This window comes from Panthera onca, chromosome B2, assembly GCF_046562875.1.
Source record: "Panthera onca isolate mPanOnc1 chromosome B2, mPanOnc1 haplotype 2, whole genome shotgun sequence".
Classification (NCBI taxonomy): domain Eukaryota; kingdom Metazoa; phylum Chordata; class Mammalia; order Carnivora; family Felidae; genus Panthera; species Panthera onca.
In genome coordinates, this window is record NC_138343.1 from 16,948,092 (window position 1) to 16,963,146 (window position 15,055).

The 15,055-nt window shown below is 44.1% G+C and overlaps 1 protein-coding gene across 2 annotated transcripts in view; it reads left to right on the forward strand.

Annotated features, from left to right (window-relative positions):
* ADTRP (androgen dependent TFPI regulating protein) overlaps window positions 1–14,835 on the forward strand; it is an 82,026-nt gene extending 67,191 nt beyond the window's left edge. The window contains exon 6 of one of the 2 annotated variants that reach the window (XM_078446640.2): window positions 4,895–4,917. In XM_078446640.2, coding sequence (XP_078302766.1) covers window positions 4,895–4,902 — 8 coding nt within the window. In that variant the 3' untranslated portion in view covers window positions 4,903–4,917. Of the gene's footprint in view, window positions 1–4,894; window positions 4,918–14,812 lie in introns of those variants that run through there. The other variant, XM_078446641.2, reaches the window with a different exon arrangement.
* Window positions 14,836–15,055: the final 220 nt, after the last annotated feature.

The following is a 15,055-nucleotide window of genomic DNA, read 5'->3' on the forward strand; positions in this document are numbered from 1 at the left end:
AAAGAAAGTGTAAGGCCCTGATTTATAGTGTTTTGCCCACTCCAAGGCGTAAACACTCCACCACAGCCTTTTCCAAGCCACCAACCGGCCACTGAAGGCAGAGCTGGGACGAGACACGCGTAACCACGTGGGCCTCGCAAGGCTGGAAGAGCTGGCCTGGAGGGCTCCCCTGGCCTCGGAGGAAGGAAGCGACTGGGCCAGGGTCACAGGGGCGGTTGCTTCCCGAACCCGCCTTCCCACCTCTTGGTTACACGGCAAAGCAGTAACTGGCCATCTGAAAGCTTTCACTTAAAAAAAAAAAAAAAAAAAAAAAGCAAAAATGTATTAGTACGTCAGCAGGGCTGGACCGAAGAAGGTGGTGGTCAGGGGCCCCCAACTGGGTGGAAACTGTCATCCCCGGCGGCAGAGGGAAGAGCAACTCTGGTGCCTCACGACCGGGCCATACGTTCTGGAGTGGCTACCTAACGCACGACGCCCGTTTTCAGTTCGAGGCGAAGACTTCTCCTGTTTGCCTAAACGATCCATTAACCCCATCCTCCCCTCAAATGGGTCATCCATTTCTCAAGCTATTTTCCGCTCCCCTGCACCTACTCGCTCGCAGTACTTGTCATAACAGGAAGTCAGTTTCATATACTGTAATCCCCGAACACGTGGCGCCTGTACGTGGGGAGCCCAGGGGGCTGAGGGAGGGGCGGGGAGGCGGGGCTTCCAGAAGGCCTCCAGGCTGAGCGCTGAACCCACCCGTCCCAAGCCTGGGCCTCTCCCTCCGGGGCCCGGGTGGCAGAAACCAGAATCCGTACCCAGACATTGTTTTCCCTTCTCATGCCGTTGGTGGCTCTTTTTCTTTCTTTCTTTCTTTCTTTCTTTCTTTCTTTCTTTCTTTCTCTTTCTTTCTTTCTTTCTTTCTTTTCTTTTCTTTCTTCTTCTTCTTCTTCTTCTTCTTCTTCTTCTTTTTTTTTTTTTTTTTTTTAATAAAGCATTTGAGTAGGCAGCAAAGCCAGTCAGAACTGTTTATTTATAGCTGTGGATTCTCAATGCTGTATAAATTAGAAATCATTGCTGAATGAGGCCTGCGCCCACTCACACACGCAGGACTGCTATCTGTGAGTCCTTTCACACAGTCTGCCTGTACACAGTCTAAAATGGGAGAAAATGACATGCTCCGAGTCAAATGACGAAGTCACAGCTCAACTGCAAAGCAGAAAACCGGCAATTATTTTTCCTCAGCACAATATGGGGAGTACGACAGGTGCAATTATCCAATATTATTTAACAGCACCGGTTTGTGGTGTAGGGAGAAAATAAAGGTTTCCGTGTCTCGGAGAATAAAAAAAAGAGAGAGAGAGAGAGAGAGAAAGAACCTGCCTCCTGGGCTCCGGTTTCTGCGGATTAAGCTGTGTTATGTAAATTGAAACTGGCCAGGATTCCAAATAGGGAATATAGCAGCACCTGGCTCCTTCAGCCTTCCTCCCCCCGGAAACTGGCAACCTGCGTCATCAGGGCCTTCTGAGCAAAAGCCCCTCACCTTGGAGACCCCCATCCTCCTCCTCTTGAGGCAGCAGCTCCAGATAAGACTGTGGGCAAGGCCAGGTTTGCGGAGCTCCTGTCCCTGAGACTGGGGAAACCCTCTCCTGCCCTGCCCCTCCGTCCCTCGGCTGAATTAAGAAGAGGTGAAAGACCAAGTGTCCCACAAGGAATAATCAGGGCCCCCTGTTTGGGCCTCCAGCGTGATTTTATTCCTATTTCCAAGCCTTTCCTTCAACTGGTCTCCCTACCTGGAAAGACCTCTCTCCACCCAGCTATCATCGTATAAGCCAGTTGTCCTTTGTGGCTTCCGGCTTGGGTGGGAGCCAGTGCCCAGTCTCCTAAAAAGCTCCCTCGAGCTCCCCAAGACGCCAGGCTCATTCCCTTCTCCGCACCCCAGAGTGGGACGTACCAGTCCCACCCAGTACGACATCTCTCTTCTCCATCCAGCCTCTTGGCTTCTGTCCCCATGGCGGTTGGGTTGCTGGAAAGAAGGTGAGCTTCGGAACCCAGCAGACTCCACCCCGCACCATGTATTTGCAATCTGGAGGAAATAGTTTACATTTCTGAGGCCTGGTTCTTTCAAGTCACACGATAATACTTATCATGAGTGAATAAGACTATTTAAGTGGTAGTGACATCCAAGATTCTCCATCCCACTTGACTCCAAGCTCATGGAGAACTTGAGCCATGTCGAGTTGTCTGCATCCCTCACGAGGCCTCGCTCTGTGCCCTGAGAAAGTACTGGAAATATGTACAGAGGATTGACTTGAGGGTTGGTTACAGCCTCATAATCATATGGACATCGTCACCAGGGGTCTACCCTTCTGCCAGAAGCTGAGACTGTTAACATGAGAGCTGCTGTTTCACTTAAGATACTGTCTCCATGTTCGATCCAAGGATCCTGTTAACAGTGATGGTCAGGTGATAGTTTCATGGGACCCGGAAGTAGAAAGCACATTTCAGGATGAAGCATATTCTGTAATCAAAATATCAAACATAATTTTTTTTTTTTTTGATAAAGGGGAAAATCGGACAAGGAATGGCTTGGGGAATAAAGATTGCACACAGATGGAGCTCCAGATTGAATGACTGGATAGCCCTGATTGCCCCAAGGAGCACCTACATGGCACTGATCCAAATCAGGGAGACTTATCCCTAAGAAAGGAGACCACTGAAGACAAATCGTGTTTACCTCAGAATTTATCTTCCTTTCCTTCTCACCCCTTTCTCACAGATAATCGCTCCTATCATTGAGTCTTGGTCTAGTCTGACTCTTCGTCTGAACTGACACTTCTTCAGCCACTCCCAGGGTATGACTCTTCGGGACCGTGGAAAAGGTCTCCGGTCTTTCTGCCACTCCAAATATCTCACTGATATACAAAGCAACCCTTCACCTGGATAAAGTATTCCACTGGACGTGGAGAGACACATTTAACACATAACTGAGAGAGGGGACCCATGGACTTGCTCTCATTCATGTTCAATGATCAGTGAGAGATATTTGGCGATCTGAAAGAAAGTGTTCATACGGGAAAAGGTATGCTTAGCAGAATGGAAATGAGGATATTGGGAGAAAAGGAATAGGTTCAGAGAGGGTCAGCTGCAGACTCCAAGAACAAACTTGCCTAGTTCACAATGGTTTACCATGTGAGTTGCCAAGAGATGCCTGGGGGTGGGTTCCTGGCTCTCCATCCCACTCTGCGGGAGCTAATCTTTGGTTAGTGTGCCCCAAGATAGAGCTAGACAATGATCTTGGCCACTGACGGGTCAACAAAACTCTGCAAGCCTTTGGAGGAGTGGAAAGAGGAGGCACAGCTGTGACACGCCATTCTCGATGTTTCTAGTCTTGATTGTCTGGCTGGCACTACCGGAATTTAAATTTGCTTTATAGCTAGAGAGAGAAGTTAGTGCTGGATTGTCACCATTCTTAAAAAGAGAGGAGGCAGAGCAAAGAAAAAAAAAAAAAATTGGATTCCATTGGCCCTTGAAGAGCTTCAGCCTGGTTGAACTTCCCCGAGATTCCTTCTTACCCAAACATCTTCGCAACCAGTCCCAGACCTCCTGAAGTGTTCAAGATAGACTGACACCTATTAAAGGTACACTGAGTGGCGTTGAGGGCAAGGGGCATGACTTATTCATCACTGTACCCGCCCATGCACAGAGTATGATGCATCACACGCTACGATGCACTCAGATTTAAATAACATGTTCAGTTCAGTCAAGGTGGTGTGGGAATTTAAACCCAGATCCATCCAACTCAAGGCCCCCACAGTTTCCACTTCACCAAGGGCTTTTAGTCTTTCCCGACTGATACCTCAGAAATACATTTTACATCACGACTCCGTAGAAACACATACACACACCTTTAATAGGTGTGACAGACCATTCTCTATCCTATTATTTTCTATTCTATCACCTGAAATGTTGCCTGAAATTGTGACCATTAAAATTGATTTCTTTTTTTCAATGTTTATTTTTTTAATTAAAATAATTTTTATCATTTATTTATTCTTGAGAGAGAGAGAGAGAGGTGGGAAGGGGCAGAGAGAGAGAGAGAGATACGTAGAATCGGAAGCAGGCTTCAGGCTCTGAGCTGTCAGCAGAGAGCCCGACACGGGGCTTGAACCCAGCCACCATGAGATCATGACCTGAGCTGAAATCAAGAGTTGGATGCTCAATCAGCTGAGCTATGCAGGTGTCCCCTCATTAAACCGACTTCTTGATCCAGCAATAAGGTTGCAACGAACGACATAGCACTCCACCGTTCAGTAGGATTCATTCATTCATTGAGCAAGTGCCTACTGTGCCTGGGTCATATGCACGCATGGTCTGAGGACAGGGACGAGGTGCTCACTGCTCGGGCCACTTGCATTGGGGTTAGGGGTTTGCAGCCTTTCTGCCTGTAGTGTCTGTGGGAATATAGAAGTGAGCCTTGCTTCTCCCGCTCGCTGTGTTAACAGCTGCTCTGCTAGACTCAGCCCCTCTGAGATGCAGACAGGAAGAAGAGAAAAAACATTTCCACTACAAGAGCTTACAAAACCTTCCGCTGAGGCTTAAGTCTGACCTGAGCTGATACATTTGGTGACACTGGGGGGATTTGTTTTCACTCAACACTTAATTTTATTAAGATTCAAATTATGAAGTTAGATGAAGTTGAGTTAAGAAAACAAATACCGTATGACTTTTACCTTGGCAGGAATCCGATACGTGATGATGAAAACTCCCAATCTAGTTGTGTTTTGTTCCATTGGAAAATCTTCCTTAAGTATATTCTAAAATGCACTCACATTGCCATTTTATATACATTCTCTCATCTTTGCCAATTTGTGAAGTCATGTGGTGAAGTAAAATTCTTTTTTTTTATAAGATAGATGACATTGGCATTGCCTGTATTTTCCTCTGCTGGACTCTAGTCTGGCTATTTCGACCTTTTGGTGCCCTCACCGATCACCAAACAGAGACGAAGAGGCCAAGAGATATGTCTGCACCCAATTCAGTCATGGTCTCCCTGCTCAACAGTGGTGATTTCTGGCTAAACCTCCCACCATGGGGAAGAAAAGACCTGTTGCAAATGTCCTTCCAACTCACAGATGAACTCTGTTGGGCCCACCTGGGAGCCATGTTGAGCCCTGGGATAACTTACAACGACGATAAAGAAAGATTGCTGCACATCCTGAGGGGTTTAATGAAAATGTCACATGCACGTAAATCTTGGTCCTGTGGTTCCTTATTGGGAAAGAGATTGGAAGTACAGCTCTGGGATGAGGGTGGAGGGTCTCTGAGGATGAGAGCCAGCAAGGCTCTAAGCTATTCGTGAGTGAGTGTGCTTCTGTCTGTGTTACAAGGAGGTTGTGGTCATGTGCCTGAAATCTAAGGGCAGCCAGCCCCTTTTCCCTGGCTGGTGGGTGGAGATGCCCAGTGTGGGCAGCTCTTGCATTTGACAGGTTGCCTTACTACCTCTCACCTTGCCCCCTTCTCCACTCGACATTTGTCATGTCACTTCATCTCTCATAGGGTCACCCTTGAAAGACCCTCCAAGGACCAGTGAACATCAGGCTAGAGTGTTTATCCAGTATATCTGGATAGCCCCAGTTAACATTTACCATCGCTAAATTTAAGTATATTTATAATATAAATATATTTATAATTATATTTACAATATATATTCATTTATAGTTGCAGCAATCTAGAAGTAGTACAGCTATTATTATCTTTCTTAGTTTCCTAGGGCTAGCACAACGAAGGACCACAAGCTAGGTAGCTTAAAAACAATGGTTTATCCTCTTCCAGTGCTGAAGGCTAGCAGTCTGAAATCAAGGTGGCAGCAGCACATGCTTCCTCCGAAGGCTCTAGAGAAGAAGCCTTTCTTCCGATGGCCCCTGATAATCTTTGGTGTGCGGCTGCACTGCTCCAATCTCTGCCTCCGTCTTCATATGACATTCTACCTTGCATGTCTCTGTGTCTCTTACTATGGCAGGATTCTGAAATCGGTGTCCAAATCTGCCTCTCCTTTCTCTTTTAAAGACACCAGTCATTGTCTTTAGGGCTCCCCGAAGCCCAGAAGGATCTCATTCAGACCACCCCACTGCAGAGATGTCCCCCATTGCCTAGTGCACCCTTCCTGGCTACAGGGGCAGTGCCTGGGGGAGAAAGATACAGGGCCCCAGAGTTAAATCCACCTGCACCATGGAGATGCCAGGCTCTCCCCCCACAATGGTGAAGCAGGAGAAGTAATGGCTTTCCAGATGAGGCTCTTCAGTTGGAGGAAGAAAAAAGAGGAAGTTTTGTTCCTAGTACACCATGTCAGCCAGGAAATCTGTCCCCTCTACAAGGGCAGGAACTCAAAGTTACACAAGTCCATTTGTTTCCAGGCCTCTGTGATCTCTTTGTGTCCTCTTTGTTTTGTATACCTCTTGATTTATGAGACTAGGGGAGATGATCACTTCTCATTTAACTTATTTTGAAGATGATCAATGACCAATTGCATCTACAGAGATGCTATTTCTAAATAAGTTTACATGCTGAGGTTCAAGCTGGACTTAAACGCCATTCAACCCAGAACATCATCCCTATTTTGCAAATGAGGGAATTGAGGGTCAGAGGTCTTTGGATATCAAATTCCAGCTTTTAAAAAAAAATTTAACTTTATTTATTTATTTGAGACAGAGAGAGAGAGAACACACACACACACACACACACACACACACACACACAAGTGGGGAGGGGCAGAGAGAGGAGAGAGCGCACTGAGCCTGATTCGGGACTTGAAATCACAAACCGTGAGATCATGACCTGAGCCAAGATCAAGAGTCGGATGCTTATCAACTGAGTGACCCACGCGCCTCTCAAATTCCAGATTTTAATTCTTCTCACTCATCTGTCTCAACTACAACCTGCTACAGATGGTCATTTGCTGTTCATTGCCTCTAGACCTCCTCACAGCCCCGAAAGGTAGACATTATTGTTCCGAATGTTAGGGATAAAGAAACTGAGGCTCAGTGAGGTTGGTGCGTTTTCCCAAGGAGGAATTACCCAAGAAGAATGGAATCCAAGCCCAGTCTGGTAGCTTTGGATGCTTGGCCCCTTTCCTTTATGCCGTGTGATCTCCACCAATTCTTGCTTCTGTTTGCTTCGTAATGTCTAGATGGTTAACCCTTCTTTCTGTGTCCTCAAGGTCAAAATGTTAAACATGTTCAGTTTAAGGTTTCTGGAGCAATATGGGAAGGGTGTAGGCCCAAGAAAACCTCATTATTGTGGAAGAGCCTCTTTCCTGGGCCTCACAGCTTGAATGGCCACGAAAATGGGTTAAATGGACATTGAATAGAAATACAGAGGGCTGATGGAGGAGTAGAGCAGAACTATTCAGCCTTGGGATCCCTGGGAACTGTAAACATACTTATGCCCAGATCCCTCCTCCAGAGATTTGAATCCATCTGGGCTATAGATTAGGCATTGGGAATTTAAATTTTTTTTAATGTTTTATTTTTATTAAGACAGAGAGAGACAGAGCATGAGTGGAGACGGGGCAGAGAGAGAGGGAGACACAGAATCTGAAGCAGGCTCCAGGCTCTGAGCTGTCAGCGCAGAGCCCGACGTGGGGCTCGAACTCACAAACTGTGAGATCATGACCTGAGCCGAAGTCGGATGCTCAACCGACTGAGCCACCTGGGCGCACCCTAGGCATTGGGAATTTTAAAAGCACCTCTAGGTCACTCCAGTGTGCAGCCAAAGTTGGAAGCACTGATGTATGGGAATTCTTGGATTTTCCTCGGACACGGTGGGAGCTGAAGTCTGATTGAACATAATAAGTTTCAGGTTGTTTTAAACATCACCCGGAAGAACCTTCTTTCCAAGCTGCCTTCTAGAGTCCAGCCATCCTAATGCTCGGCAAATCTGGTGGCGTGACTGTCTGCCTGGTTCCTTTGGATGTAACTTTGAGGCAGAGTGTGGGGCCAGGACCTGAGAACGGTTCAAAGGCCTCTGCAGGCTTTGTGGTTGGGCATCCTCATGCTTACCTTAGACCTCAACACACTTCCCTAGAAGCAAAAGAGCCCAGACTGCAAGGACACGGTGGGGGCCCCTTGTGGGAATTCTGCCAGGGGTCAGGCTTTGGACGGGAACTGCAGCATGGCCTCTCCCTTGGGTCTCTAGCCTGCTGGCCGACCCTGCAGACTTTGGACTTGCCAGCCTCTACGACTGCATGAGCCCATCACTTAAAATGCCCCCCCCCTCGCGTATGTATGTACATACACATATATATGTACACACACATATGCACACAGACACTAAACCTTATTGGTTCTGTTTCTTTGGAGAACCCTGACTAATCCACTCTACTTTTCCTCCTCCCTGCCCTGGCTTTCTTTCCCTGGGTCTGCCTTCCAGCCCTGCTTCACGCCTACCCCCACTCATTCGCCCCTCTCCAGATCATTTGCCTGCAGTGCCTGTGACTCATAGGCCTATAATAAACCCTCAGCTTCCGTTTGCCAAACTCTCTCTCTCTCTCTCTCTCTGTGTGTCTCTCTTCCCTTCATTCAAGAATCGCCCAAAATCCTACATCATCCAATCAAAGACACAACAGTCTGCCCTCCCTCGGATAAGCCCATTCAGTGGAACAGATTTCAGCAAGAAAACCCTAGTGTTGGAGCGTTGCTTGGAAAATGAACTTGCAAGACTGTTCCACACGTGACTCTGAGGGGGCTTGGGGTTTCAAAATGCTCTGCCTCAGATGGGGATGGGCTGGACCGCACAGGGAAGATGTCTGCCTGGTACATCTTCACATGTGCTAATGACCCTACAGGGCTGTGGTCTTGGGTGTGGCTTTCTGATTGAGGTGCTAAAGGCCACTGTCCTCCACAGTTAACAGATTTTACAACCACCCTCACGTTACCATCTTGCTCCTATAGCATTGCTTTCCAGGGGAACTGGGTGAGAAGGTGTGAAGGAATCAGAACAAACCCATAAGCATATGTCCTCTTGACTTTGGGCCACTGTGCTTTCCTCCTGGAAGCAAGTCTAATTATTATACAAGTTCAGTGCAGATGGTCAATACATAAAGTTCCCATCAGGGAGCACAGTTACTGATCTGGTGGCCCATTAACCCTACCTGTGTTTCCTGGCAGGCTGTCCCAGGGTCAAAGGTCATCAGTAGCTGGAATGGGAAGAGCAGCCATGGCCAAACCAGTTACTACAAAAGACCTGCTGGGGTCTCGCCGCTGTCTCCTATGTCCACTATGGTTGATGGACAGTTGGGGGGGGTGGGGGGGTGGGAAGACACTGGGGAGAGACCTTGTGCTGTTGCTGTAACCACCATTAGACCACACTCCCAGGAGATACTGTGGGAGACACTGCCTGAAGTCCCCACCAAAGATCCCTGAATGGCTTGAGGAGAGGGTGGTAGGCAGAGATAAAGAAAGCCCAAGGCATGAGTTCATATTTTAGGGGGGAAATGTAATGTCAGAAAGAGCACAAACACGATAGGCAGGCAAAATTCAGTTAGTCCCATTACCGCCACATTTACCATTTTGGGTGACTCATTCAGCCTTCACAGCTGGGCTTCCTCATCTATAAATTGAGGGCACAATACCTACCTTGTGCTAGAGTGACTGTAATGTATGGATGGAATGTCGTAAGGGACCTAGAATACAGCCCAGTGTCTGGAAACCGATAAACATCCACGTCCTTCTCTGCTCGCTTAACTCAAAGCCTCTATTAATCCAATGAAGGATATTTATAGGTTATCATTTGTGATCCTGTAGATTCAGTGTTAAGTCACAGAGGACAAAGCGGCTAATGAGGGCACGGGGGGTCAGAAGATATTAATGGAATGGACACTAACTAATTGTCTGAATGCCTTCACAAAATCAACAAGAAGGTCCCCAAAATTCCCTGACTTCAAGTACAAATAAGAGACCATTACATAGCACCCAGCAGAATAAAAGCGGGAGAAAGCAGTACACAATTGTAAATGCGTAGACTCTAGTAATCCTAGTTTTTGGAACCCTGTAAGTCTTCATAGAGCCCTAAAATTTCAACAAACATTGCTACTTTAGAGTGGTTTACATCAGGGCATACAGTGCGTTGCAACTTCCTCCTTCTTGCCATCCCATATATGGGAAAACCTTCTGAGCAGTCCTCGTGTTACAGGGTCCTAGAGATAAGTTCAGTTTTAAATTCACACAAGACAATCCTTGACATTTGGAAATGTAGCCTTTAAAGCACATGTGCTGAGTTTCAATTCTCTCATCTTGTAATAAGATGACGTGGCAGGACGTCCTTACAACGGTAGTATAAATTTAATGGGGTGGGGGAGGAGATCTAGTCTCTGTGGGTCTTTGACTACATTTGTCTGTCTCATGAATAATTCTAGGCCTACAATGAAATGGAATGATGAGAGCCCTCTGGTGGCTAAATGGGCTCTTCCCCTTATTTTAGAGATAGGAAAACTAATTATCTTGTGTTTTGAAAGTTCTGTGTCTTGTTCCAATTAAGCAACTTTCTGCATGAACTTCATCTTTTCTCCACCTGTGCCCCTTCACCCTCGGGTAAAGAGATGATAAGATTTTTTATTTTCAATCTCTTTGATGCTCACCCTCGGCACATATCTGGGCAATTATTTAATCTACCTTCTGAAGAGATAAAACACATTTTTACAAATTTCATCTTCAGACATTCATCTAACAAATATCTACTGTGTATCTATAACAAGTCAAACACCATATGAGATTCTGTAAGAGATACAAGGACATTTAAAGTATAATCTCCAATTGCAAGAAGCTTATGGTACAATATAGAAAAGAATAGCCTTGAATTTTTTAAAATGTGGGTTTTGTTTTACTAAAACTTGATAATTTTTATCAGCTACAGAAATTTCTTCTAAGAGATATGCTCTTGGGTTCTCTGTCTTCTATCTGCTCAGGTCCTGTACCAGGAATCTGAGCACCATTCTGAACTTTCCCTTCTCCCACTCACCGATACAGTTATTCACCGTGCCCTGCCAATTCTGCTTCTCTTTGTTTCTATCGATGTCAGCTTAGCTTAAGGCACTGTCATTTCAGTTTATCACAGCATACTTTAAAAAATATATGTGGGGCTCCTGAGTGGCTCAGTCGGTTGAGTGTCTTGATTTTAACTCGAGTCATGATTCCAGGGTCATGGGCTCAAGCCCTGTACTGGGCTCCATGTGGAGTGTGGAGCCTGCTTGGGATTCTCTCTCTCTCTGCCTCTGCCCCTCTCCCCAAATCATGCACTCTCTTTCTCTCTCAAAAAATTATAAAATATATATATATTTAAAAATTATTTTGAGTGGTTAATACACACATTATAAAATTCAAAATATACAATAATGAATGCATTAAAAGCAAGTCTGTTTCATACCCTTATTCCTTGGCTACACAGTCCCCCTCTACAAAGGCAACTACAATTCCAGTCTCTTGCATATGCTTCCAGAGATACTGCCTTCATGTGCAATCATAAATATATGTTTTTTTCACAAGTGACAACATGCTTTTCTGCACCTTGCTTTCACATCTTTCAGTACATGATGGAGAAAATTCTAAATCAGTATAAAGAGGTCTGCTGCATTCCTTTTTAAGAAATGCATAGAATTCCATTATATGTATATTGCCATACTTTGTGTAATCAGTTCCCTTTAGATGGAAATTCAGATGGTTTCCAATCTTTTGCTATTGTAAGTCAATGCTGCAATAAAGATCTTCAAACAGACATCATTTTGCATATGTGCCAGAATATACTTGGGATAAATTTCTAGAAATGGAATTTTTGGATCAAAGGAAATGTGTATTTTCACTCTTGATAGTTATTGCCAAATTACTCTTCTTCGAGGTTTCACCAATGTCTACCTTTGCTGACAAAATATGAGACCCTGTTTCCCTAAATCTTCAAAAGTAGAGTGGGTTATACAGTTTTATGGGTAGACATGGCATCTCTCTATAGTTTTAATTTATATGATTCTTACTTTGAATGAGGTTGAACCCCTTGTCATGTTTAAGATGTATCTTAATATGTATTATTTGTATGTGTTTTTAATGCACAGACTTTTGTACCTTTTATTTTTCTCTTTGGGGTTTTTTATTTTGTATTGAACTTCAGGAGCCTATAGTGGGCAGCCTCTAAGACTTTCCAGATGACCTTCACTCCCTGACATCCACATTCAGTCATAGGTACCTCCCACACTGTACCAGGTGGTCTCAGTGACCAACAGTGTAGGGCAGAAGGAATGGTGTGTCATTTTCAATATTAGTCTGTAAAACACATTTGGCTTCTCTTTTGGTGACTATGTCTCATGAGTCACTTGTTCTGGAGTAAAACCAGCTGCAACGTCAGCCAGCTGCTGGTGGAGAAGTCTACGTGGTGAGGAACTGACACCTTCAGCAAGTGACTACGGAGGATGTGAGGTTTCCTGCCAAGATTCACATGAAAGACCTTAGAAGGGGGCCCTCTAGCCCCAGCTGAGCCTTCAGATGAGACCGCAGCCCCAGCTGACTGCAGTCTTGACTGCAATCTTACGATAGACTGTGAGCCACAATCATCCTGCTAAGCTACTCCCATATTCTTGTACCTCAGAAACTGAGAGGTACTAAATGTTTGTTGTCCTAAGCTGCTAAATTTGGGGGTAATTTGTTATGCATCAGTCAACGATAATATAGAGCTCTAAATATGTTAAGAAAATCACTCCTTTCTCTTGAGTTTGAGCTTCTTTGAGTTTCAAATACTTCTTCCTATTTGTTGAATGTCTGTTTTCCTTCGTCCTTATGATTTCTTTCCTTTTTATGTCCTTTATTTCTTCCTATGCAGAATTTTAAATTTTCACATAGTGAAATTTACCAATTTAGGTATTTTTATACCTAGAAATTATGAAAAAGGACCTATTAGAAATATTCAAAATTTTATTTTCCTCTATTTCCAATAATGAAGGGCTAGGCCATTTGAACCAACATGCTAAAATCAATGGAAAATATAATTTTCTAATCTCTTTAAAAACATGAAAAAAATAACAATTAGGAAATTATCAGACCAAGTCTAAGAGGCTCCAAGAACCCATAAAGGCAAGAAAAGCAACAAAAGCCTTCTGCCCTGAAGACATATTTGGGGGACTTACATACCTGTTTTGAAGACTTTACAGAGAAAGAAGACGTCAAAGCTCAGTGTCCACCAGGTTGAAAAGTTAATATTAGACACCTCTCTTGTGTTAACCTAGAATCCCAAAGGAAGAATCCTCAGGATAAAGATAAATCAGAAGTAAAACAAGCCACTCCTCCCCTCCACTGCCCCCATAAAAAAAACCTCCCAAGATAGAGATGGCATAATGTTGGATAGGGCAAAGGAGTGGGGAAACACACACACACACACACACACACACACACACACACACACACACAATCTGTCCCTGGGTAGTTCTACCCAGAGGCTAGCCCCCTGAGAAATTATAACCTAAATTAAAAACCCAAGAGTGGTGCAGAAAACTTTAAGCCATGACTTAATTTGAATTGATTACAGAGAGATAAGTGTCCCCACATGTCTGGCAGAAGCCAATGCAAAACTGAAAAAGAGCTCTTTCACCCAAGCCACGGTAACCACCAAAAATCGTGTCTCATAGATAGTGAGCAGTGCAAAGTCATGATAGCCTAGCCACAAGAAAATAAGTTATAAACAGTGGGAGAAAAAAAAAAAAAAACAGCAGAAAAAAGAAACCTCACTATCTAAGCAGATCCTGAAAGACTTAAGTTTCCCGAATAATCAGAAGCAAATTATAACATAGCTATGTTTAAAGAAATGAGAATTAAAACTACCTACAGTAAACAGGAACTTGGGGTGGGGGCAGGGAGAGTGACCTAACAGATCTAACAAGTAACCAAACGGAACCTCAGAAATGAAAAATACAAAAATGGAAATTAAAAACTCAAAGGAGGAGTCTGAGAGCAGAATCAACTAAGCTACAGAGAACAAGAAGATCAAAGAAATGATCCCAACTGTAGAACAGAGGGACACAAATGGGAAACATAAGTGGGTAGTTAAGGGAAATGGAAGCTTGAAGGAGGTTTACCATGTGCAGAACCTGAAGAAAATGACATAAAAAAGCCCAACTACCAGAATGAATTAGTGGATTTACCGATAGATGATACAAGGTCAATATGCAAAAAGTAATTGACTTGCTATATATTAATAGTAAATATTTGGGAAATAAGATTTTAAAAAACACCATTTATAAAAGTGTAAAAACATAAAAGACTTAAGAGTCTTTTTGTTATTAGGGTAGAATTTATATACAGTGAAATGCACACATCTTACCTGTTTGATTTGGTGACTTCGGGCAAATGCATACACCTCTGAATCCTATCCCACACCCACCTCCATCAAGATAGAAAACATTCCCATCACTCCAGAAAGGTTACTTATGCCCCTTCCCCGTCAAAACCTGTTCCACCTCCGACCCCAGGCAATCACTTTGATTCCTTTCACCATAGATTAACATTATCTATTATAGAATTTCGCATCAATTGCATAGCATGTACTCTTTTGTGTCTAGCTTCTTACCCTCAGCATGGACATGATGTTCTTGAGGTTCCCATGTCTGTGCATCCACATTTCATCCTTTTTGTTGCTTTTAATGTGTATGGGTTTATCACAATCTGGTTTTCCATAATCCTACTGTTAGACATTGCAGTCAATTACAGTTTGAGCCATTGTAAATAAAGTTGCCATGAACAATCCTGTGCAAGTACTTTTGCGGCTACATATTGAACCTTTTTCTCTTTTCTCCTAGGAAAATAATTAACAGTGGAACTGCTGAGTCAACATGCACTCACCCCACTATACTGGGATTACCCACAAAAATGGTTGCCCCATTGGACTGTAAGCTCTTGAAAGAGGAGGCATTAACCATGTATTTCTTGAGTTAATATACTGAGGAGAAAGCACAAGAGACACAAAATACATAAGTAGACAATATATCTTCAATCTAGCTTGTCTTGGTTATGCCATGGTACACTTCAGGGATATGAACACC